Genomic DNA, 25,352 nt, shown 5'->3' on the forward strand with positions numbered 1-25,352 from the left:
GCGATGTAGAAGCTTTGAAAAAGGTTGTACTGTAAGTTTTAAATAGTGAATGATATAAAAAAAAACAATTCGTAATGAATGATTGAAATTTTTAGTTATTTTGATGATATATTTAAGGGCTTTTTAAATTTAACACTGGTTAAGAATGTGCTTCTGGGTGTTGCAAATGTTTTGACAAAGAATACACCCCTCTAGGCTTCGATGATAGGTATGAAAAAGAGTATCAAAGTATCGCATGATTTGATCTCTAAATAGTTTGCTTCGAAATAGGGCATGGTGTGAAGGGAAGAAAGAGATATAACAAAATTAACTGCATGCATTTTTTTTTGAATTGTCTATATATAAGTTTACGATATTAAAGCTTGCTCTCGAATGTAAATTCTTAGTAGAAGAAGGGTATGGAAGATGGGAAAAAGTTAGCTAGTTTCCGCTTAATAGACTATTTGAAGAGAAAGAAGAAAGAGGGCTTTTTCGAATGGTATTACCATCTTACTAGCAAGCGAGGAGAGAATATTTGCCCAATTAGCATATATAAGCAACTAACAGGTATTAAATTATTTCAGCCAAAGCTAATATTTATTAATCAAGAAGGAATTAAAAAAAAAAAAAAAGTGTTATGCATATATATATATAAATATATATATATATATATTTCCTTTTCATTTATTAATTTTTTATAATTTACTAAAAAGTATTACAAGTGTAACGGTATGGTTGCACGAATTAATACAATATATGCTAATAAAAGCATTTAAATTTAATTTTTAACTACACTTATACAGTTATTATAGCACATTTGGATATAGTATTTAAGTAAATACGCATTCATTCCTTTACTTTGATTGAACATCATAAGTCAAAAGTAATAATAATAATTATAGTAATAATAAAATCGATATTTGTACGATTTGAATACATTTTTATTTACTTTTTTGTGACTTTTGCTCTCACATAAAACTCAAGCTCCTAGTCTCTAATATTTTACTGTTTATCGTATTAAATGAAAATGGCGTTTTTGACATGTTGTGCTGTGCTAAAGTAAAATATATTGAGAATTTTATGCTTTTTTTTTTTTTTGAAAATATTTCAAAAATCATTTATATCATACGTATGTATACCTTAGCGGCTTATAAATGATATTTGGCTGATATTTGCATTTAAGTTTTATTCTTTTAATAAATTAATTACAATTAAAAAAAAAAACATAACACATATACGAAAGGATGTTAATTTAATAAATTTCTCCAATTATTTAACGCCCATAATGAACAGCCAAGCAAGGCAATATAGTAACAATGCATCCAAGATTTATATATGCCGCAAGCAGCTGATATATGCCGCCCTGAAAATAAATAGAAAATAATATTTATAGGAGACAATATAGGACTACATTTGACGTTTTTGTTTAATATTAGGGGGTTGCAAAAATTTTGGCAAGTGACTTGTACAGGTAAAAAGGGTAAACAAGTGAAATCTATTAGGGCAGATAATTATTAAATTCGATGATTTTGACCCTTCTCTACTTAGAATAACAATTTCCCATTTAATATAGCGTACGCTGACGCTAATTATGGCGTGCTCAAAATTCTTCTTCTTTCAAATTAATTACTTTGTTGTTTATTTGAAGAAATTTTCTCACGAAGCCCAGCAAACGCTGTTCCATCATTTTCCAATTGTCAGTTTTGATTTCAATAGTTTTAAGGCGGCGACACGCCACTGACTGAAAATGCCATTTTTTGGTCATTTTTTACAAGAGATGTCCCGGTTACACTGTTGCAGCTCGAATGGAAGTTCTGCCGCACCCATGGTACTCACTAGACTTGACGCCTCCTGATTATCATTTGTTCGGACGACTTGCAGAATAGCTGGGCTGGCACCCCTGTCCGCCTAGTTGAAGAAGTGGGAAAATGGATCGATGAGTGGATCGCTGCCAAACCAATATAAGTTCTTTCGACATGATATCACCATGTTACCGAACATATTGTAAAATATTGTAGAAAATGATGGAAACTATTTTGAGTAACATATATTGAACCAATTTTCCACAATCAATGTCTTTTTTAAGTGAAAAAATGGCTTTGTTTTGTTTAACTTTCGAATATAATAATAATGTAATATGAATAGATACCGTGTAGACCAACTCATGTATGATATGGAAAATTGGATAGAGTATGTTATGTATATGTGCCAGCAAATAAAATTAATAAATACATAAATAACATAAGTAAATTAGTAAATAAATATATATTATACATAGTAGACGATAATATAATTTTTTTTTTTTTAATAATAAACAATTTCTTCATAATTCTTGTTATGAAAATTTTTGAATGAAATTTTTCAAAGCTTTTGCCAAACATAGAATTAAGAATTCTTGAATTCTTCAAAATAAACGATGAAAAGAAAACAATTTTCATTTGCTACAAACATATATACTGCTTGGTCTTTTTTAATACATACGCAATTATATGCATACCATAGCCCATATTCACCTAAAAACCCAGAACTGTATAGGCTGCTCTCCCTTACAAGTGTTTGAGAGAATGCGACGTCATATTAACGAACTATTAACAGAATCCGTGCCCATATAAATAATAAGAATGAGATAGCGAGCATACAAATAACTGCTAATTACCAGCGTTACTACTGTTATTGATGGCGGATAAGCAAAAATACCCTAACAAACCCTTCTCAAATTTTAATTTTGAAACAAGTCTTGGAATATTTATGTGTTTCGTTGTCTCTGCTAACACAATCTTGCAAAGCCATGGCGTCGATAACTGCTTAACCAAATACTCGCCAAAGCTATTTCCAACTTCGGTGCAAAAATTGTCCCGACCGGCTTATTATTACGGTGATCTAGCATTTATACCTCTGTCTATGAATATTTGATAGATGTAGGGTCATTAACTATATATATTCTTTTTACGAATATATTGAAAAGGAATTTTATAAGTAAGTTATCATCATACATCCTAATGTTTTCCAAGTGTTGTCTCTACTGCAGACGAAGACTCAGCACGTTGCCACTGCTACACATATTTGTCTTGAAATATTGTCAACACGAACCGCAGTATTAGCATAGCATTGCGATCATGACACTGTTAGTCATCCGCAGCAATAGCGAACAAAGTGCGTTTAATGTAGAATTTGTTCCCCAAATAAATTGGTTCACCTTCTTCGCAAGCCGAAGAAATAATAAAACACAATACGCCTGAGTGGCCGAGTAGGCAAGAGTTTCGCCTAGCAACTCAATGGTCGTGGATTCAAATGTCATGTACGGTAGAGTTTTTAATAAAAGCCGAAAGTCTTAGATGCTAGTGCTTTTAAGAGTTTAGTCTTTGAATTTATTCTCTGGCTAAATTTATAATAATAATAATAATAATAATAAAACACAAAATTAATTTATATATTATTTGTTTATAATCTATGCACTTTTATTAACAGTCTTCTTCAATGCGTCAATACAAATCGGCAGATGCATACGCCGCACCTAATTTAAATGTGCATTTTTCTATTTTTTGGCTGGTATTGTAAGCGAACTTAAACATCGAGCTTGCTAAGTAGCAAGAAGAGAAGAAGTCTAAGATCACATTTGCTTTTCCACGCAAAATTTTCAGATCGTGGTCAAGTTTTCAAGAGAAGTATGAGTCTATGGGGATCTATAATAAGAATATATTTGCCTCTATAACACGATGCATACATATATATATATATATACAGTAAAAGCTCCTTACTCGCGGTTTCACTATTCGCGGATTAAAAAAATGCGACCCAATTCCCATATTCGCGACTATAAATTTCTTTATTCGCGGATTTTTTGTGACTGGTTCCGGAATTGTTTTGTTTCTGAAGTTGAAACTTATTTAACAAAAGCAGAATTTCGACTTTGAACAATGCACCAGGATATCCTCGAAAACTTGAAACTATGCATCCAAACATAAAAGTGACATTTTTACCTCCCAACACGACGGCTTTGTTTCAACCTATGGGCCAAGCAATAATCCAGGCCTTTAAGCTCTATTACCTTTAAAATCATATTGAATAATATGGAATGTATTTTTGCATCGTGAACATAAAAGAATCATTGGAAGAACTGAAGCCACACACATTGAAGTCATGCTGGACAAAACTGTGGCCTATTCTGATTGCGGAAAATCAGGAAGAACCTGGGCAATTCAAACTGTGACTGCAAACATAGCCGAAATCGCGAATGGAATAGAGCAAGATGGATTCGAACAGATAGAATTAAGTGACATTCAGGAATTGCTTAAATCGCAAGATGAAGATTTGACTGAAACCGACTTGGAGGAAATGTTAAATTTACAGTGCATTGAAGAAGAGGCTTCAACAAGCACGCAAGCAAGAACGTGACATTTAATTTGAAAATTATCTTAGTGAAGATTTAACAATGGCAAATGAGCTTGGCGATTTCTTTATGAACATTGATCTGTCTATGGAAGGAAGTCTTATTTTTAAGAGGCAAATTGCTAATGCGACTGCTACATATCAGTCTGAATTGAAGGAACTTTTAAAAAATGCCAAGCAAGAGAAACTTGAAAAATTCTTCAAAGCATTACCTAAGCCTATTAAGATAATTAATCAAAATGTTGAAAATTATTTCAATTAAATTGATTTTTTTTATTTTATCACCTAGGAACGTATCCCCTAAAATCCCATATAAATTACCATACCATAAGTATTCACGGTTTCTGTATTTGCGGCATTTTTATGGAACGTATACCCCGCGAATAAGGAGCTTTTTCTATATATAAATATTATTATTATTATTATTATTATTTTAATTTTAGACTAATGAATTGAATTCTTAGACTAAAAAAAGAGACATTGAGCACTAGCAACACAGGCTATCGGCTCTCGGCTCTATATATAAATATATATACATATGTATACATGTATAGCGTTCGATTCGAAATGTTCGATTTGCTGCGTTCTCAATATGAAATAAAAAAAGGTGAGATCAAGTCTTCAGGCTGTAAGAGGACATACAAACAGAAAGCCAAGGATAAATAAATAGTTGAGATCTTTGATAAATATAGCTAAGTATTGAAATTACTCGCCACATTCAACATAATTTTCATAATTAACGTAAAAATAAATTGAGATAAAACATGAGTTTAGTTAAATTTATATATGATTCTTAAATATTCAAATATTTCCAATGAAATTTGTTTTTAAATTAAACATCCATAGCATATATATATATATATATATATATATATGTGTGTGTATATGCATTCATAATATCAATGAACATTTGAATAACTTTAAAAATAATTTATGTTTACTCTCTTGGCACATATGTAAAATTTATGGAGTGTGTTTTTAAGACATAAAAACAATCAATTTTGTGAAAATTTTACACAAGAGTATCAGAGTATCAGTTCAGGCGTAACTGGCTCGCTCTAAGTGCGTTTGTTAATGATTACATTCTCAGAGACTTATGTTGTGCAGCAAAATACATTTTAATTTTTTTCTTTTTTTTAGCGAATTCAAAATTTAACGGACGAAAAAAAATCCGTTGAATCCAACTACCAAGTATAGAGCTATTATTCACTCTTGTTGGTGCCATAATATATTTATTACATTATTATTAAATATAAGAAGAAAGTGTTCCGAGTAAGCCGACCGCAATTGCGGTTTTGTTTAATGCATCTTTCTATCACAAAAATTTAGTTAATAAAATGAAAATTTATGTTTCTTTACATATACACACACACACACATATATATATATATATATTAGTTTGGGGAAAAAGAAATCCATTATTTTTTCGGTAGATGCCTGCACTGATAGATTACTCGTAAAGTATCGATCAAACAATTTCAGATTTATGCTCATTGGAAAGGTGACATTTCGCAGTAAAAAAAATTCTTTTGCTGTTTTTTGTTTCGTGCATTCAGTTGTGAGTTACAGCGTGTTAAAAATGGAAGTGAACAAAGAGAAAATTTGGTACATGTTAAATAAAGTCCTGAAGTGCATATAAAAATAATGGATTTCTTTTTTCCCAAACTAATATATATGCTTATACGATAAAAAATTGTTTATAAACAATAGTATTTATTTCGTTAAAGGCAAATGTGTAGAGCATTTATTTTTTTTTTATTTAGAAATCAAAGGCACGAGATCGTAGCATTTGAAAACAATTTGAACATATCGATAATAATCAATTTATTTCTATCGTTGGCGAGAATGCGAATTTAGACGAGGCGGAGTGTTCTGCATATTGATTATTGTTATTTCCACCTATCAATATGGATGCGTTTGTCTTTTCGTCCAAATACCTCTTTATCTACCTGCTCGCTTTGAAAGTCGCAATTCTGACCATCCGCCTTGTAATTAACTTTACGCGCTATTCATGACGTCATAAAATTTAAGCTTTCAAGAATGTGAATAATACCGTTATAGGTAAAAATTTTTTTTCAGACATCGTCAATATCTTTATATGTATACCTTTATTTTTAGAAATAATTGGAGTTCGTTCACTTTTACTGTTGTATTAATTAATTATTTATTTATTTATTTATTTATTTATTTATTTATTTATTATTCATTAACACATAAAACTCAGCTAAAATAAATATACAACCGTTTTAGATGAACTCTTAAAAATAGATCTTATCTACTTATTATAAATACTCTTACAAAATAACAGAGAGGTAAAAAAAAAAAAAATAATAAAAATAAATAAATAAAACAAAATAAAGGAAAATATAAACAAAGTTCATGTATAAATAGACAAGAGGAAGAGAAAAAAAAAATATACACATCTTGTACAGAGGTACACTGCCAACCGGCCTATAAATTCGAATAGAGATTGAGCCCCTAAAACGTAGCAAACATATAAAAGCTTGACAACCGATTATAGTGAACATAGTTCTTTTGACGAATCATACGAAACTTTAACGATTCACAGAGTGTAAATTTAATAAAGTTTAAAGACTCGGAGAGTCTTGAGAGATTAATTGAAAAACTTATAATTATAATTACGTTGGTTGAACTTTAGGTAAATGGAGTTCCTAGAACGAAGAACGACAAGCAATATTGAAGTTTATCTTTCTCATAACGGTGCCGGCAGCCGGTAATCAGCATCATTTATTAAGTTAACTAAGAGGAAAACGCCAAGAATAAGTCAACCTTTCTCTAATGAGGCCAGCAAAAGTTTGTTTTTTTTCATAAGGAGATAATGGAAGAAACGAGTCCCCTTCCCAAATTCCTTAACACGGAAAGCAGAAATTGTTGTTGAGTCAACGTGGCATCTATCAGAAGGAGACCATGCAATTTGTACCACCGAGCTAGTGAACACCCGTTTTCTAACATATGGCTCGTCAAGCTTTCTACATCATCGCTTTATAAAGCCATGTAGAGACTTGGCTTTATTCATACATAGCTTAAAGCGTACATTAAAATGAAGTTTTCGGGCAAACAATGCCTCTTAATCGTCATTAATGAATTCACATTTTCCTTGAGCGACATCCGATTTCACGGGAAGTTCACGGGAGAATCAGAGGTGGTCGAGATGAAAAGAACTCGGAATGAGCCATTATGAATATAAGAGCCAATCCAATGAAATAAGTCAGAAGGAAAATCGAACGTTTGGAGTTTAAAGGCCAATAATTTATGGCTAATTAAATCAAAAGCTTTACTGAAGTCTGTGCGTACGACATTAGTGGGAGTTTTACTAGAAAAAGCGTTGAAAATATGGCAAGTAAGCTCTAACAAGGTCGTAACGATAGATTTTTCCTTTACGAATCCACTTGCTGAGGAAAATTTATTCTTATATTTAAGCAAAACACTCAACTTGACAGTGCCTATATAGTTCTCGACTAGATACATGCTTCCATTTTTATGAGAACAAGAGCACGAAAGCTACTCTTCCAATGCTCCTCCAGAAACTTCTGTCTTCAGTTGAAGATTAAACATAAACATGATTTCAGTGTACGAGATTGAATGCCACCAGGTCCTGGCGCCTAACTATACTTCAACGAGCTTAAAGCTTATAATATGTCACTTTCTCGGCAATGATCAAATTGATCGGACTGGATGCAGTGCTTACACAATTTGATATGAATAGTTGTTCAAAACTTTGGCATCAGCAGTAGAAAGGTACCGTCGGCAATATTCAGGAAAGAGATTCACGATTTTTACATCCCCAAAAGGTGTGTTTAAACTACATCATCGATGATGGATATATGCAGATTCTTCTTTTGGCGTCGGCAAATTTCTAAAATTATTTAGAATTATTAAAAAAGTGAGTATTTTATCATTCGAAGGTATCTGCAAACACATTGAGAGAGGTTGGTGAGATTAAATTTGTGCCTTACAGTAGATTAGATGCAATGATCGTGAATAGGAGTCAATTTTCCTATTTTTATAGCATTTAACTGTTTTGTTAAATCATAGCAGGCAAGTGCTTCGAGGGGAAGTTTGTCTACTCGGAACAGACGCGGAAATAGCTAAGCTTAATACACTATAAAATGTAGAAATTAGCGTTTCCCTATTCTTGTCAGATATATCAGTTATATAATGCGAAATATGTGAAAGGTGAGAAATATTGGCTTTGGCAAAATCATATTGTATATTTGAGTGGGGAGATAAACTATGCTTTAATGGGGAGCATAGATGGCCGAAACCCTCACCTCCCAGTGGTGATCCCCGGGCAACGGCTTCGGCCGGCTAAGAAGGGTTTAAGGTTTTGGGCTACTAACTCGGCGACGAGTTTTTGAGAGATGGTGGAGGGATTGGCTGGAAAATGAACTCTTCACTCAATAGCTAGTTACTACCTAGGAAATTTCTGAATGGTATTAAGTACGTAGAAGGTAGTAATCTAGCGAGTGCATGGTAGATCGCCCCTGCCATGTCAGTGCAATACCCGAGACCTATATATCTCGAAGATAAGTAGTTCTTGGTGTTGGCTACCAGGATGTATGGAGAATCCGAATGCAAGTGCGGTTGTTTTTACAACCGCATAAAGTATGCCAAAGGCTTTACAAAATAAACTAGGAGCCACGGGGGTCAGGAGGCTCGCCTCACAGAGCCACGTATGCCTGCGGGTGTACGATGGACTTTGTTCATAAACTCGTAACGGAATAAAAATTTTTCTCAAGAGTAGAGTTAATGATACAAAATAAAGGAATTGACGGATGGCCTTCCCTTTGGCCTATTAATAAAAAAAACCCTCTTGAGAATTAATACATGCAAATATTATTAAAAAAGGGTTTTGACGGAAGGCTTTTTCCCCTTTTGCCTATATACTTTTGAACATATGTCACGGATGCCTGCGGGTAATGGTGGTAATTGATCAACGGCGCCGTGGAAGCCTTATGGTGGAAGCGAGCGCAATTTTTCCCTTTTGAACGAATATCGTTGATCAATTTGTGAGTCCTGACTGCTTGGGTGCGGCCCTTCGGGGAGCACTCGTGGTGGTTGTGGTTGGCAGTTCCTAGCCAAAGTGGAACAATCGAGTGCACCTAGGCCTCACACTAACCAAAGTGACGGTTTATACGGCCATATACGGTGAACCATCTGCGCACCTCGGGGTAAGAAAGACCCCCTTATTAGGGGATTGTCTCTCCCCCCGGGGGGTGATCACTCAACTCAATTGAGTGCCTATGGTTGTAGGCAACCCGTCTGATTAAGGCATCAAGCCAGGTGCAGACGTTAAACCCCTCAGAGCGATCTGTATATTTGAGTAATTCAGATTTAAATTGTTGAAGAGAGTCAATCTGTCATTGCATTGAAAGGATTAAACAAATTGGCAAATGATATGCATGCTTAGGTAAACTGAAGAGCAGACAGCGATTTACAATAATTTCGGGGAAATTAACAAAGCTAAGATATAAGAGTCTCCCATTATTACAATTATTCACATGCTTACATTGAAGACGGTTCCGATCATATATTTTATTGAAAAACTCAATGGATTTTCGGTTATTGAAGTGGAGACCATACGGCCTGAATTGACACTAAGAGACCAAGTGGTATGCGGTAAATTAAAATACCCTAATGCTATGACCATATAAGTGGATTTTCAGACTTCAGCCACTTTACAAATAAAGGACGCATGTTTCTTACAAGTAGAAATATCAGCATTTCGAGCAATGCAGGAATAAGTCAAGTATAAGTTTTTAGTAATGTAATATGACGGAAAGCCATCTGATAAGGCAATTAAAACATCACCACTAACACGATTTAGACGAACCTATCTGAAAACATGGAATGCGTTGGGAAAAAAATTCGTCGACCAAGTTCTAACAGATTTCGGTGAAATCAAACAGAAATACTCCAGGCAAGTCGACTGAATTTTGAAATTTAGGCCCATTACATTTTGATAAACTATAATCACTGGGTCAGAAAATAATTTAGTTTCTTGCGGGTGGAAGCGTCGCTGTAGGTGGATGGATTACCGAATTAGTATTTTGAAGCTTATCCCTAGAAATGAATTCATTTAAGAAAGACCATAATTAACACACTTTCGATGTTTTTTGTAGGAATTAGACATTTTGTAGGTTAATATAACTGATGGTTGTGTTGTAGACATTTTAAAAATGCTAACTCGATTTAGTAGATGAACTTTTGCCGCAAGATGTCCGCAATAAATCTAGCGCTAGCTGGATACAAATACGGCTTTCAAGGAGACATAGTCCTTAAAGTCACTTTATTAATCAAGATACCATTCGAAAACGGGAAAGAAGTGTTTCAAATGGGATAAAAAATGGACACCGTTTTGCCTCTCAATTGCACCGGTAGATCTAGGTAGGGATAAAAATTGTTTATTTGTTTATTTGTTTATTATTAAGAATAGAGCAGAATTATTAGCTGAAAGTAGCGTCCAGCTTCATTAAAAGATTACGTCATTTGGAATCCACAAGCTTCTCAGTGAGAGGTCAATTGAGTGAAGAAACCGCTACGGCAGAATTATGATATTTAGGAGGAGATTCTCGTGATGCGATATTGGGAGGGTAAATTAAATACTTTCTTGATCCTTTAACTTTTTAAAGGCAGCTGGAGACTCCAAATAATTGCACACTTCAAACATTGTCGTATCTTTATCGAACTTACTTAATAAAACCGACAGTTCCTTTCATATCTCAGACAGATCTATATTGGTTTGCACGAAAAGACGATCCAATACTGTGTGCGCAGCTATTGCCTATAATACGAGTACATTTCGGGCACCCGAAACGGTCCCGTAACGAGCAACTTACATAACGATTAGAATCCGCATCTGTCTTGGCGAGACATGATTTATATAAACATTCCGTCCTTGTAGAATGCCAAAGAAAACCAAAGAAAATGCAATAAAAGTAACTAAAGAAAATTGCCCGGAAAATGCTATACCGACACCCTTAAGGGCTAAAAACAAAGCATATTGAGAGTAGGCAATGTATTAAAGCATAAAGGAATCCGCCTTAGTTAGCAGATTAAGCAGTTAAAGGCGCATTATGCAAACGTAGGTAGCAGCATACAACAACAACAAAAATTTGTTAAATAAGTATTGATATCATAACAATCCCGGGTAGTGCAGAGCAGAAAACGGACTAATATCTAATATCAAAGCCTGCAATAATGACTAAGAAATATATCTGAAAGCATTGATAAGAACGTTTATAAAGCCAAACCAAAGACAAAACGGGAACCACACACTAACAAACAAAACTGCGACAGCACCCAGTACCCAGTCGCAAAAACCAAAATGCTATCAACACAACTGAAAAATGAAAAGAACTTTCAATGGCTACTTAATTGACCATCGCTTGTTCTTTTCCATTTGACTGTAAATGTACTACAAAATCTTTATAGAGAGTCGTGGCGTTACGTTTTCTTCCTGCATCATCATTTGTAGCACTGTGTTGATTCACTTAATGACTCGAGATACATTCATGTTACATTATACAAATCGATTGATGTATGACTATGTATTTTTGTGTTCAATGTGCAGGTCGCATATGTGGAGAAATTTTGATGAACTCTTGCTTACAGACTCAAGACGCAAGCTATTGAAAATGAATTGAATCGAAACTTTTCTATCTCAGCACATCTCGTATTAGATCCCATTTAAAAAAAGGCATTATATGAAAAATAATTGCAATTTTTAACATTTTTCACCAAAAGTTGGTGGAAGATGGTACCTCGAAGTAATGTATAAATCTTGAAAACTTGGATTGGAAGACACCATTTCTTTAGACGTCCTCCCATGTAGCCGTTCTTACAAAGATGTATGACAAGAAGATCAAATTTTTAGCTCCTAAATTTAAATAGGTGTGTGTCAGTATCGTTTCAATCAGTTCGACATATAGCTTTTGTAAGAGCATGGACTTGCGTTTAGACTTAGCAATAAAAATTCCTTGCTAGTCCGTAAACCACAGCCAAGCACACATAACGTTTAACATAACTTCAGCACGTGTCCATTAAATCATATTGAGGAAGATAACGACTTTCACCACACAATCACTTACGGCACCAATTAAAGCACCAACATGAAGTCCTGTACAATTAAAAGTAGAACCGTTCCACTGAGCCGCATTTTTTTTGCAAGGCTTGGATAACAATCAATAACGACTTTTATCACATAAAATGGACTAATTCGATTATGGAGTGAATGAAAATTCAGATAAGTTCGGTAACGAAGAGTCCTATTGAAAACCCTACACAAATAGCAAATCAAGCTTTGCAAGCAATATTTTTTTTTTAATATCTGCTTTCATCAAACTCTAGCCGACTGCAGTCTGCATTCCAGCTGATCTATGGGAAAATCAAGAAGGCCATCAGAGAAGGATAATGATGTGGCTGATCACCTTTAGCAAATGAGAAATCTATTTCGAAAACAAACTTATATATTTAAAAAAGTATGTACAAGTGTTGTAAATGATATGTTTTGTTTTAATGAACCTCTTTGTTTATAGATACAGAGAATACAAATCATTTGTATATACCAAGCATGTGATGATGTGGAGGCGTCAAATAATGACGAAAACACAAACGAATTCCCAAGTCTTCTATGTAACAAATTATTTATAAATATAGTAAATATTTTTATATTATCTTACAAATTATGCTTCTCGATTGTTTACACTGTACAATGGTTTACAATATTTTGTATTAATATTTTCCCAAAGACCGACCATTCATCATAGATTCGATGCTTTCGATTACTCTAATTTTTTTTTTTTTTTTTATTCTTTTAACTAAATTCCGGGAAATTTAATATAGAAAAATGAGTTTGATCGTCCCATTAAAACCACTCAGCATTAAATTTGTTGTTGATAAAATTTAACCAGTTATTAAACTATGATTAACATACGACATAAACAATGAATATTAAGTTGAGCGTTTAATTTCGTAGGCATGTATGTGGTAATAAACTCGTATTTGATAAAAGTTAAACCGAGTGCTTAATTGTCATGCATTTTGATTAATCACGACAATGGCAACGAACTCGTCCATATTAATAGTTAGAACAAGTGTTTAATTTCTTCAACAATTTTCCCTAATCGCACATTTATTTTTTTTCTTTTTTTTTTTTTTTAATTTTTATTACGTCGAGTTCACGGAACATTTATGTGCGATGCAGCTATATTTTTTGCTATGGAAAACGAAACGAATTCAGAATTACACTTGCAGAAGCGAAAACAAGAGTAAAAGACGAATTCGAAAATTGCGTGAATTTTTAATCGAATCACTTTACAAGCGTAATGAACGATAAAATTTTGTTCTTTAACAGGACCGAAATTTACAATGATTGATAAATGAATGAATAATGAATGATACAGATATATGAATGTTAAAGCAAATACTACAGTGTGCATATCTATGTATGTAAGCAAGAAACACTAACAAATTATCACTAAGTTAAACTAACTTAAAACTATATGCAAATTATTAATTACGCATTACGTTGCGTCTGCATAAAGCATATATAAATGGTAATTAGCATAGGTGAATGTGCCACGAGTAAATAACGAAAAAAAAAAAAAATAAGAAGAAAACAAAAAATATTTCACAAAGCCAGCGGACCCTAGTTTGCCCTAGTTTCACTAGTATTGACAGTGAATGGCTTAACAGTCATTTCTTAATGCTTTTTGCTGCCAATCTCTCACGATCGATTCTCTTTTTTGTGCATGCAAGGAATGGGAGACATAGTAGCCACACTATCCACAATGCGTAGGGCGTGTCAAAGCCGCATGCTTGCATCTTTGCCGCACTGGTGCCAAAATAAAACCGGCAAAAAAACCAAACACAAAAAGTCCCCAACTATGTGCACGCGATAATGTGGAACAGCTTCGTGCCAATCCTAGACAAGAAACCTGATTTCCAATTTTCGACACAATTCACCCAATACGCAACCAAATGTTGCCGTAATTGTTCCAAATATGAATTTCAATTACGATTTTCTTTACACATTCATGAAAAGCTGGTATTAGTCGCTATTCTGCTGCTTTTCTAAAATCCGCCATTAAATTAGGGATTACATCGTTCTCTTCTAGCAGTTTGCTGGAAAAAGAGCACAGTCGTCGTCGGTTGCCAATTTATTTCGCAATTTCAATATCGCTTGCCTTTATCTTTAACTTACACTACTTGCTCCAGTAGTGTATATATATATATATATATATATATATATATACATAACATAGAGACATATTTACTTTATCTATATGTGATTTTCTTAAAAATGTATAGCAATAAATTTCTATAAATCTACTCACATTGTGTGGCCAAAGCGGGAGCACAACAGCAATCTTTAACTTCTTCATAAATGAAACAAGATCCCACTGAGGCGGTGTACGCTTTTTCACCAACGTAGCATATGTGCGGGACATAGGGTAGACCTTCTGCAATAGTCAAAAAAAAAAAAAAAAATTTCAAGTTAGCATATTATACGGAAAAGTTCATGTAAGTTGCATTTATTTGGATAATTTGCTTAGCTCTAAACCTATCGCCCTGTATGCTGCAAAGTATATTGAGGTAAAAATATTTTTTCAAAATTTCGGAAAATTAGTTTAAGGTTGACGTAGTAGGGTTTTTGTAAAATATACCAAAAAGCTTCACTTCTCCCCAAGAAGAAAAAAAAAAAGAAATCAAATTCTAAACGATTTTGCGAACGTCACCTAAGGCTGACGCAAACTAAATTATTTAATTAATTTAATTAAGCAAGTAACGAAGTAAAAGGACTTAGAAAGGATATGTTTCTATCACACATCAACGAAGGATGAGGGTATATTCGTTTTGTCGAAACGTTTGCATCGCCCAGAAGGAAGCCTCAGCATATATTTTTATTCTCAATCAGCATGAAAGTCTGAATCGATTTAAGCATGTTCGTCTATCCGTCTATCCGGTTTGCCGTCTGCGCAATGTTTGTTGTCAATATTCACCTGGCTGCCTAAATGAAGCTCTCGACCTAAAATTTGGCAGAAATCTTGGAAGTTTCTTGGAAGTACGCCTGTTGGGTCAAAACACACCTACTCTACTACGTGAACTACGAACATCTCTGTTTTTGAAAAGGAAAAAAGTTGGTTTTTTGCTCATTACTCATAAATTATAGCAGATAAGTGTACATAAATTTGAATGAATATTCTACGAGTCATGTTGTTTGTAGTACTTGTACGAAAATGTGAAAAGACTCCCATGCCTACGCAGTATTATAGCGTATCCAATCTTAATTATTTTTCTTATTGCCTATATAACGCGCAGAAGCAAGCTTTAAAAGTCGCATAAAGTTCATAATTTCCTTCCTGAAGGCTTGAACGATACATAGAATTTATTCTCTTTGTCTGATTGATTGTCGAAAATTCAGCCTATATTGTATACCCTTCGTTTACGTCTCTATATGCCTGCTATTTTCATCAATGCTTAGCTATGTATACATTTTTTATTTATTGAATTATCGCATTATTTGCATTACATACAAGTTGTACTATTTCAAGTTGCATAACCTTACTTTCTATCATTATACGCTATATCACATGTGGTACAAGCGTATTTAGTTTATGCGGACGATTGTAACGCCCAGAAGGCCTTGAAATAGACATACCTATGTATGTATAGAAAATGATTCGGAATCGATCTAAGCTTATCTGCCCGAATCTATTTGTCTGTCTATATATTTTTAACATAATATATTGATGAAATTTGTTACACTGGCGTGTTTTGGCCCAAAGACGAACGCTATTGAAAATAGAGTCAGATCGGGGCCATTTTTCGATTGTTCGCCTTGTGTTGATAAGTCGTTATACGAAAAAATATTGTAATCATAAGAACTTCGCGACAAAAATCGCTCGGTAATTGTATTTCGGCATTCTAAATTGATGTAAAACCTTTTGATCGAATAGAGCAATTTTTTTGCCCCTTTGCCATACAACTGCAACTGAAAATAATCACGTTTTTGACAAGAAATGTCAGTATTGCTACATTTCGATCACGTTGACGTTTGTCGTAGCCGCCTCTGTGAGGGGCGGGGAGGAGTCACCGAAATGATGCGTTTACATAAAAATAATGTATAATTTATTAATTAATAAAAGTTATGTAGAATATTTAGCGGCCTATCTATCTAATGAAGAGTTATCTATCGACCTTGACCGACCACAGCATTCTTAGTTGTTATTATTATTATTATTATTATTATTAATTTATCCGGAAAAATAAATTCTAAGACTAAAATCTTAAAGCTCTAGCATCTAAAGTTATCGGTTTCATTGAAAACTCTACTGTACTTGATTTTTGAACCCACAACAAACGAGTTGCAAGTCGAGATCATTTGCCTACTCGGTCGCTCAGCGGTATAGTTATTTCAATTCCTTTATTTATTTCACAAATCTATCTTCAGTTTTAGTTACGCAATTCTATTCAATTTCATTCATTACATGAGAAACTCATCATGGGTGCATAAGATATCGAAAGAGTTCTTTATATGGTAGTGGACTGCATAGGTTATATTCTATGGAATAAGATGCTTTTTCAATAGGTTCAGACTATACGGCTTTCTTGGCGTTCTCTTCTTGACAGCTTATTTCACAAAAATGTCTAACATCCCTTCCCGAGGAGAAAATTCCACTACGCGCGACGTGTTTAAAGAAGGTAGAGAAGGTGCTTGGGCATAAAATGTTTTCATCTCTGGTTGTTTTTATTCATTTTTGTGTATTTGTACTTAATTCGTGCGAAAGCCGAATTCTTCTTTTCGCCAATTTGTGATGAAACAATTAGAAATTCAATACTATTTTATCTAATATGCGCATGCAAAGCAATGTGCTTTAGTAGATCGATTCTAGTTTAGTGGATTTCTTCCTTATTTTTAAAAATTTATGTGCAAGAATATTCAGATATAAATATCAGTAATTGGATGTAAAGACGCTGTCTTATGCACATATCTCAAGCAAATATTTGCCAGAGCCAAAAAAAAATTACTATAAAAACGATCATGATCCTACGGCTGATATGACTGTTCATTAACAAATCAAATGTACAATTAATTTTTATTAGATATGATTTTTGCGCAGGTCACCTAAGACCTGCATGACACAGGTAAAACTTTCTACAAAACGGACAAGCGGAAAAGTTTTTAAAATGAGAAAAATTAACTAATTATTTAATACGAACTGTTTGAATGTGTCGATACCCCGGTATATTTTGATACAAATTTACGTGAATCCGGCCAGACAACGTGATTCGTGATTGATGGACGCAGAAAAGGTACCTTTAAGCATTCGCCCAAGTTAACAGTTTCCATATCAGCATCAGTGGCTCAATTCGGTTTTTATTATGTGTGTAGAGCGAGCTCTTCGCTAACAGTGTCCCTTGGGAATACAAGAAATTATCTTTTGCACTAACATGGAGAGAAATCCGATTTTTCGTAAGTAGTTGCGTCAAGTGAACTTCAAGGATGTGCACATTTTGGATACAATGCGCGATAGCTAAATGCGAAGCAGTATTGTTGTATATTGTTATTGCTTTCTGTCCCGTTACTCGCTCATCGGGATAATTATATTTAGCGCAAAGTCGCGCGAGCGCCACAAAACACAAAAAAAAAAAAAAAATTTAAATTTCAATAAAAGAAATCGTACAATACATGATATTTTTAAAGCGTATAAATTAGAATAAACGGCAGAGAAAAATGAAAAGTGCCCATTTGAAGAACGACTCGTTATACTTTTGGGGTGATCTCCTAAAACGGTAAAATTTTCCCGACACTGTATATGAATTCATATTTTTCATCCTTTCAATACTAATAAGCTATTAAGCCGTTCCCTACAAGTTGACCGTTCGCTACGAGTGATCGGTGACAAAACGTTAAGCCGTTTCGTTTTTCTATTGCGCAGTAACTGTATTCGTATAAATGTTGATATACAAAGTAAAGTTGCACCTATTCTATTGAATACCAAAGAATGTATTTAGAGTTGTTATAGTTAATCCATAATCAAGCATGAATACCGATAATGCTCATAAAACACAACCATATTGGTAGGTTCCGTGCAACAGAAAAAATAAAAAAATAAAAAAAATAAAACAAAAAGCACGGAACAATAATATTTGCTAACTCAGGAAAAAGAAAAATAAAAGTTTATCCAATACGTCATAGCCGTACGTTGTGGCTGCAGCTGTGAAGCGTGATGTGCTTGCCAATGAATTCGAAATAACTGAAAAACAACAAAGTATATATTATTTTACGGATTATTGAATTTTAAATCGCAGAAAACACTCTATGCCCTATTTGCATACAACGAATGGCAGGATACAGCATAGTGAAATAAATAGAAAATGTATTGCTGCGACTGATTCGAATGTGTTTGGAAAATGCATCAAGTTTATAAGGGCTTAAGTAGCCTAATAGCTTTTACTGCTGCTTAAATAGACTATGCGTTTGCACGATATCTATTACAAGTGCGTTTGTTTGTGCGTTTCTATATATTTTAATCGCTACATTAGATTTCCTAAACCTTACAACATAATCGTAAGCTTCGCTGCCTGCTTCGGTCTGTCTCTCCTTGCAACTTTCATACTCTTAAGAATGCGGATAGGCATAAAGTGCACGATCCGATACTTGGACTACTTTCATAGCTGAATTACAGTAATGTTCGTAATGCATTGCAAATGTTGACAATAATATAACTGAAAATCGAACGAAACCCCATTAACAGCTTTAATAAGAAATGCAACAATACTTTGAAATTCGGCTCAAAAATGATTCCATTTCCATAATCCGAAGATATATATGTCCGAAATTACATATGGTATTACAAATGATAGATAATGGTAGATAATGGTAGATAATGGTCGATAATGAAACTCGTTGACAACTATTTTTATTACTTTTCAGAACATTCTTTCACGATCCCCTTTAAAGCGTTCCAGTTAACTTTTCAATGAGGAGAATGAAAATAAATCGTGTGGATGCACATTCAAGAATCTCGACTACGAAAGTCTTCTATAGCTTATCTCGGAAAACTTACACATCTGCCTACTGATTGATTTTCGAGTTTTCCACTCACTATTTAATATACGTCAGATGATGTTTTTCAAACTGAATTGTTAGAGAATGATGTTGATGTGTTTCCTTGAACCATGAATGAATGATATATTGAAGCTGCATACGGCTAGTGATCGTTACAGATTGAAATAAGCTAATTCCGTTAGTGTCTCGATGAAAATTGTCAAAATTAGTCGTGCGAAAGTGTTCGTGGGCTTACATTTCAACGAAGAGAACTCGATACAGCTACCGTAGAATGCATGACAGCTTATCAAGGATGCTGGCATTGGCTTAAGAGAATAACTAATGGAGATTCGTTCAAAGACGTATATGTATAATTTTTGGTTGCTTTTTTTCCTACCGAGCCTGAGTTGCGTGTATCTTCTACAGTCTGCCCATCTGTCCGATTATCTAATTGTATTGGCTGATTCTTCTGGCTGCCAAAATGAAGCTATCGACCCGAAGCTATTTGGCCGAAATCTCGAAAGTTCTTATACCCATGTTGGTATTGAAAGTGGATCGAATTGGTCGAAGGACACAACTCCAGTAGTATGTAAACTGAGAAGGCTTCTGTTTTCGAAGAAGGAATAAAAAGTTGATGCTTTGCTCATTGCTCATAAACTATAGCAGATAAGTCTACACAAATTTAAACGAATATTCTATGGATGTAGTACATGTATAAAAATGTGAAAAATCGGTCATTCCCACGCAGTATTGTAGTGCGCTAACTATTATTTATGTTTTTTCATTACTTGTAAAATACGCATAAGCAAGCTTTAAAAACCCTATAAAGTGTATAAGTCCTTGGCCAATTTTAATTTCAAAACGCATCTAAGCATCCGTCCGTCCGTTCATGTGTCCTTCTACACATCCGCGTATGTAAATGAAAATATCCCCTACAAACTGGCAAGAGAATGTAAAAAGAATCTAAAGTTTTTCAAAGAATACGTCTACGCCCGCCCCTCCCCCCTATGTAACAAAATCTGTGAACTCTTTTGCTATTCCTTTGGTGTTCCGTGCATGTTACTTATAAAGTGCAATACATACACTATACAAATTTCCAACTATATGCTGAAAATAGGAAAAACTGGCCGCGCCCATCGAATGTTATAGACTAGATAACCTTAGGTAAACTTAATTTTGTTCCTTGCTTTTAGGGTCGCGGCAATGGGTATAGAAGATTCGGACACGATCGATTATAATTTTCTAATTTTTTTACTTTTATTTTATTTTACCGAGTAGTTGCCGAGTCTATCAATGATGTGGTCGTGTAGGTGAGTTTGTTGTATCATTTAATAGGAAAGTAAAAAGAATGTAAGTATTTTTTTCTGCATAGTATGTCTCCTGCATACTAAAACGTTTTTCAAATATTGTAAATCGTAAGGTGAATATAATATAAAACAGTTTTCCTACGTATTGCTTGCATGCAATAGTGATGAAAGAATGTATATATGCAAAAAAAAAAGACAATAAATATGTTAATGTTTTTTATACCATATCAAGCTTAACATTTAATTAGAATATCATTCGCAATGATTGGAGCTAGAGATAAAATCATAATCCATTTAAACTACGGAGAGCAACGATTTTATTTAGGTGTCTCGAATGCGCGAGCTGCTCAATAATAACTCACCGTTAATATACACTTATGTTGGCAATTGTTTAGAATCTTCACAAAGCGTTACACTTTATCGCATTTTGAGCTTGAACTACTTTTTGTTAGTTACGCATGCACCGAATCAAACAGTATTTGTTTTGTTACAATAAACTTTGACATACATATTAGACCGAGTCATAAATAACATTCGATGCAGATAGGTCGTAGTTACCCACTATAAGTCACCGAAACAAACGAGTTTCTCTTTTCACTATATAGATGAGAATTCAGTTAACCTTCTGTCGACCGTTGTATGTAATGGATTTTTTTTAACCTCCGAATGGAGAGTCAAAAAATGCATATTCGATAAACAAGGCAATATCGTCAAGGTCACAGTTGAAAAAATATGCAGCGTATACGGTGAAGGACTGATAACTGATCGGACAGTTAGAAATTGATTTGTAAAATTCCGTTCAAGAGATGCGAACTTAAAATGGCGGAAAGTCCTCTCGACTTTGACGGCAACTTTTTAAAGGCGATATTTTACTAAAATTCACGTCAATCAAGACGACGTATAGCAAAATGGTTGAATGCTTCACAATCAATCGTTAAATTAATATAATTTTAATAAATGTCTGATAAAAGAACGAAAGTCAGTTATGACTCGACCTAATATATATTTCAGATCACATGATCTCAACTTTTGAAGAAAGAAAAGTTTTTTTTTTGTTTTTTTTTTTTTTTTTTTGAAGAAGGAATAGGGGATCACACTATAACATACCATTATCAACTTATAAATTTAGTAAACATTCCTATGCATTTGTCTTAAACAATGTTGACACTCCTTTCTTATGATACGTGGTTTAAACGACCTTTTTTTACGATCATTACCGCAGGATTAGGGTATGATCATTTTATCATAATGCTTGCAACACCCAAAATAAAGTGTATACATTCTTGATCTGTGTGGATGTATGTTGTTGGCATTCTTTTTTTTTTTTTTTTTCATTATGAAAATATCAAATACAAATTTGGCGGAAACATTGGAAGTTTTTGGAAATGGTCCAAATCGACTAAGAGATACGCCTACGGTAAAGAGTAAATTGAAAATATCTGCATTTGTTCAAGGAAAAATCTGTAAATTTCTGTTCATCACGTATTATACATTATGAGAGATAGATGACCGCAATTTCCTAAATTTATTTTGTAAATGACTTTACTGCTCATGTATAAAAAGGGAATAAATCTGCCATGTCGACACAAACTTATAAATGTTTTCCATTTCTCTTATTCTTTGACGTTTTCTATTTTTTGTACAAAGGTAAACATGACAGGACGTGAAATTTTATTCGGTACATTCTTTGTATGAAGTGACATTGTTTGCTTAAAAATGAAAAAACAAAAAAAAATCGATAGAATCCTCACAAAGTTAGAAGCGGTAAAATTTACATTTTTTTATTCTATTCTGAATAAAATCTGTTAGTAATTGACCGAAAACTTTTAAAGCACTTTAATACTAATCTGGAGGTAGGTTCAAATTGGTATTGATATAATAATATGAATGATGGTTGATATAGAAGATTCAGTTCTAAGGGAACATAATTTTCTTATTTGTTTCAATTCCATAACTAAGTGTTTCTGTGGAGAACCACCAACAACTGAAATATGGCTCGATATACGTTGTCGGGATCTATTTCGTGATTTAGTCAAAATAGCATAATAAACATAAAGCCGTCAAAGCCGACAAAGTCAGATTATCATCTGCACTCCCCCCTCCTCACACAGCCGCAATATTCTTCTCTCTATCGTACGGATAGGAGAATGATATAAAATGTAAACATTCTATGGTCATCGAAATAATTATAAAAATTGTAAATCAACTCTAGGGTAAGTAATAATACTATGGAATAGTTTCCAACCGTGCATTGTTCAACAATCAAGCGGTGTCTTTTGTTCCGAGAGAATATCAAAAAATAGCATACGAAAAAAGTTCTTATTAAAGAGCCGTGCGGCTTGGCTTCTCTCGGACATTTCGATTAATTATCGCTTTTTCTATTCAACAGGAAAATTATTGACAATTGATCGATGACGTTGTGTTAGTGAATAGGAATTAATGATGGCGAATATTGCTTAGCTGATGGACCGAAAATACCGTAAGCAAGCAAACAAACTATCATTTCGATCAATGAGCAATCAAGAGGCATCTTATTTCATTCGAATTTGTTGCACATTAGGTAACAATATTAGAGCGCAGCAGAAGGCACTGTAACGAATTTACGCAATAATTAAGTTGTGCTAGGCCCTCTATGAAAAATCAAAGTGTTTGCATTAAATAGTTCATTTAAAGTTAACTTTTATTTTTGTTCTGTTCAAGCTTCACTGAATTCAAAAATGAGTAAATTTCAAAAATCCCATTATATAAGAAACAAATTTAGGTAAATTACTTGCATACCACAAATCCAATTCGTATCTAGTTCCTTTTTCTAACTCAGGCGCACATCAAAGCAAAAGCAAAATAAAATATTAACTCTACAGTGATACTGATACTACGGAAAGTCTTAATATACATACGTCTATATATATATATATATATATAATGTTTCCAGATGAGTGAACTCACTGCCCGTGTTTATGCGTTTTTGCAAGGTTATGAGTAAGAAAATTTCAAGCTAAAACAGCAACAACAACGTAGACACGTATTTATTGAGGAATTTGTTGAAGAATATATTGAAAGAAAAAAGGCTTCTAGTGCAACGTTGTAAATGTGCGTAAAAAATACAAAATGAGGTACACAATAAAGGTTACGTTATTGATGACTAATTGGCTACTTTGAAATGATTGAGTTTGGTGTGGGGTATAGTCTCGCGTTGCGGCAAGTTACTACTTACAACTCAGAAAAGAAATGCATTTCCTTCGTACAGCTTTTTTAACTTTCTACCAATTTTTTTATTATGAAAGAATTGCCAGAATAGTTCAGTGTCACTTTCATTACAAAATAAGATTATTAAGTCACGCAAACAGCGAAGCAAAATATGCTTTGCAATCTGCTATGCTCTGTAATGTTGTTTAAAGTACTGCCTCACGCCATATAAAGGTTTTGTAATCAAATACGTATGAATTTAAACAGTTAAACGTTAACTGGAAAATAACAACGTATGTGGTTAGGATCACGTTAAAGGCCAAATTAATGGCAACTCTTCTACTTGCAAGCCTCGATACACTTACACTTCGAATATGTCCCAAAAAATTCATTTTAGCCCATTTCTATTTCTTACTTTTAAGGTTATGTCTTGAAATTAGTTTTCTTTTCTTTGTTCTATAAGCGGAAAATAGGAAATGCATCAACGGCGAATATAAATTATGAAATTTTTTTTCTGTGCGAATGATGATGTCCATGTAAACTTTGACTCGTTTGGTAGTTTTTTAGATTACAAGGTACACAAGAATTACCGCACGGCTTATATTGGTCCGCTTTTCGGTTTAAGGTCTTGCTTCTCGCCATTACGAATACAGTTTTGTTATTTGACAAAAAAAAAAAAAAAAAAAAAAGTAATCGTTTTTTAGTTAGTTTGCAAGGTTTATATGATTGTTTTCTAACACGCTATGGTCGATACAACACGTCACGTTACTTTTGTAGTTATCCCATCACCTTTTCGTTAATGGCCTTAAGCGTCCGTCATTCTCTTTAGCAAAATAATATAATTCGAATTTTTTCAATTAATGTCAAATAATCTTATATTCCGCTCGATGCGGTGTTTAACTGAATGACTTGCTCCGAAATACGATACAATTTAAAATGTTCCGAGATTAAGACATTAACGAAATCCTAAGATGATAGGATAAGCTGTGTCCTGCAAGCTTGAACCATCATTGATGTCGATGGATTTCGATTAACAATTAGATTTGAGGCATTGGGTCGCCAAGATTCAAGCAGATTTAAAGATATTTCATCAGGGAAAACATTCTATTTAATGATACGTTTATTTTAACGTCCTCAGTGTTTTTTCCATATTTGCAGATTGTGGTAAATTTAAAATTATATTCGCAAAAAATGCCATAACAATTAAATTGTGTTCCTATCTATATAAATTGGGTGATTGTGACTCCCTCTCCCTCACTATATAATTATAATAAAATTCATGATAACATGCAATTAAAACGCATATTTTGCTTTTTCTAACTAACTCAAGTTCGTTGTCTTAGTCATTTTGCATGCATAGTTTGTTGCAAAAAAAAAAAAAAAAAAAAAAAAAAAAAAAAAAAAAAAAAAAAAAA

General features: G+C 33.6%; 2 protein-coding genes across 2 annotated transcripts in view; one reads left to right on the forward strand and one right to left on the reverse strand.

Moving 5' to 3' along the window:
• Nucleotides 1-813, forward strand: part of LOC119632638 (histone-lysine N-methyltransferase 2D-like) — a 7,698-nt gene extending 6,885 nt beyond the window's left edge. The window contains exon 4 of the mRNA XM_038025642.1: nucleotides 783-813. Within this exon, the coding sequence (XP_037881570.1) occupies nucleotides 783-813 (31 nt within the window). The remainder of the gene's footprint in view (nucleotides 1-782) is intronic.
• LOC119645373 overlaps nucleotides 663-25,352 on the reverse strand; it is a 27,177-nt gene continuing 2,487 nt past the window's right edge. Inside the window, exons 4-5 of the mRNA XM_038045558.1 lie at nucleotides 14,727-14,852; nucleotides 663-1,342 (exon numbers count right to left, since the gene is read on the reverse strand). Coding sequence (XP_037901486.1) covers nucleotides 1,227-1,342; nucleotides 14,727-14,852 — 242 coding nt within the window. The 3' untranslated portion in view covers nucleotides 663-1,226. The remainder of the gene's footprint in view (nucleotides 1,343-14,726; nucleotides 14,853-25,352) is intronic.

The sequence above is a fragment of the Glossina fuscipes genome, unplaced genomic scaffold (assembly GCF_014805625.2).
Source record: "Glossina fuscipes isolate IAEA_lab_2018 unplaced genomic scaffold, Yale_Gfus_2 1, whole genome shotgun sequence".
Taxonomy (NCBI): Eukaryota; Metazoa; Arthropoda; class Insecta; order Diptera; family Glossinidae; genus Glossina; species Glossina fuscipes.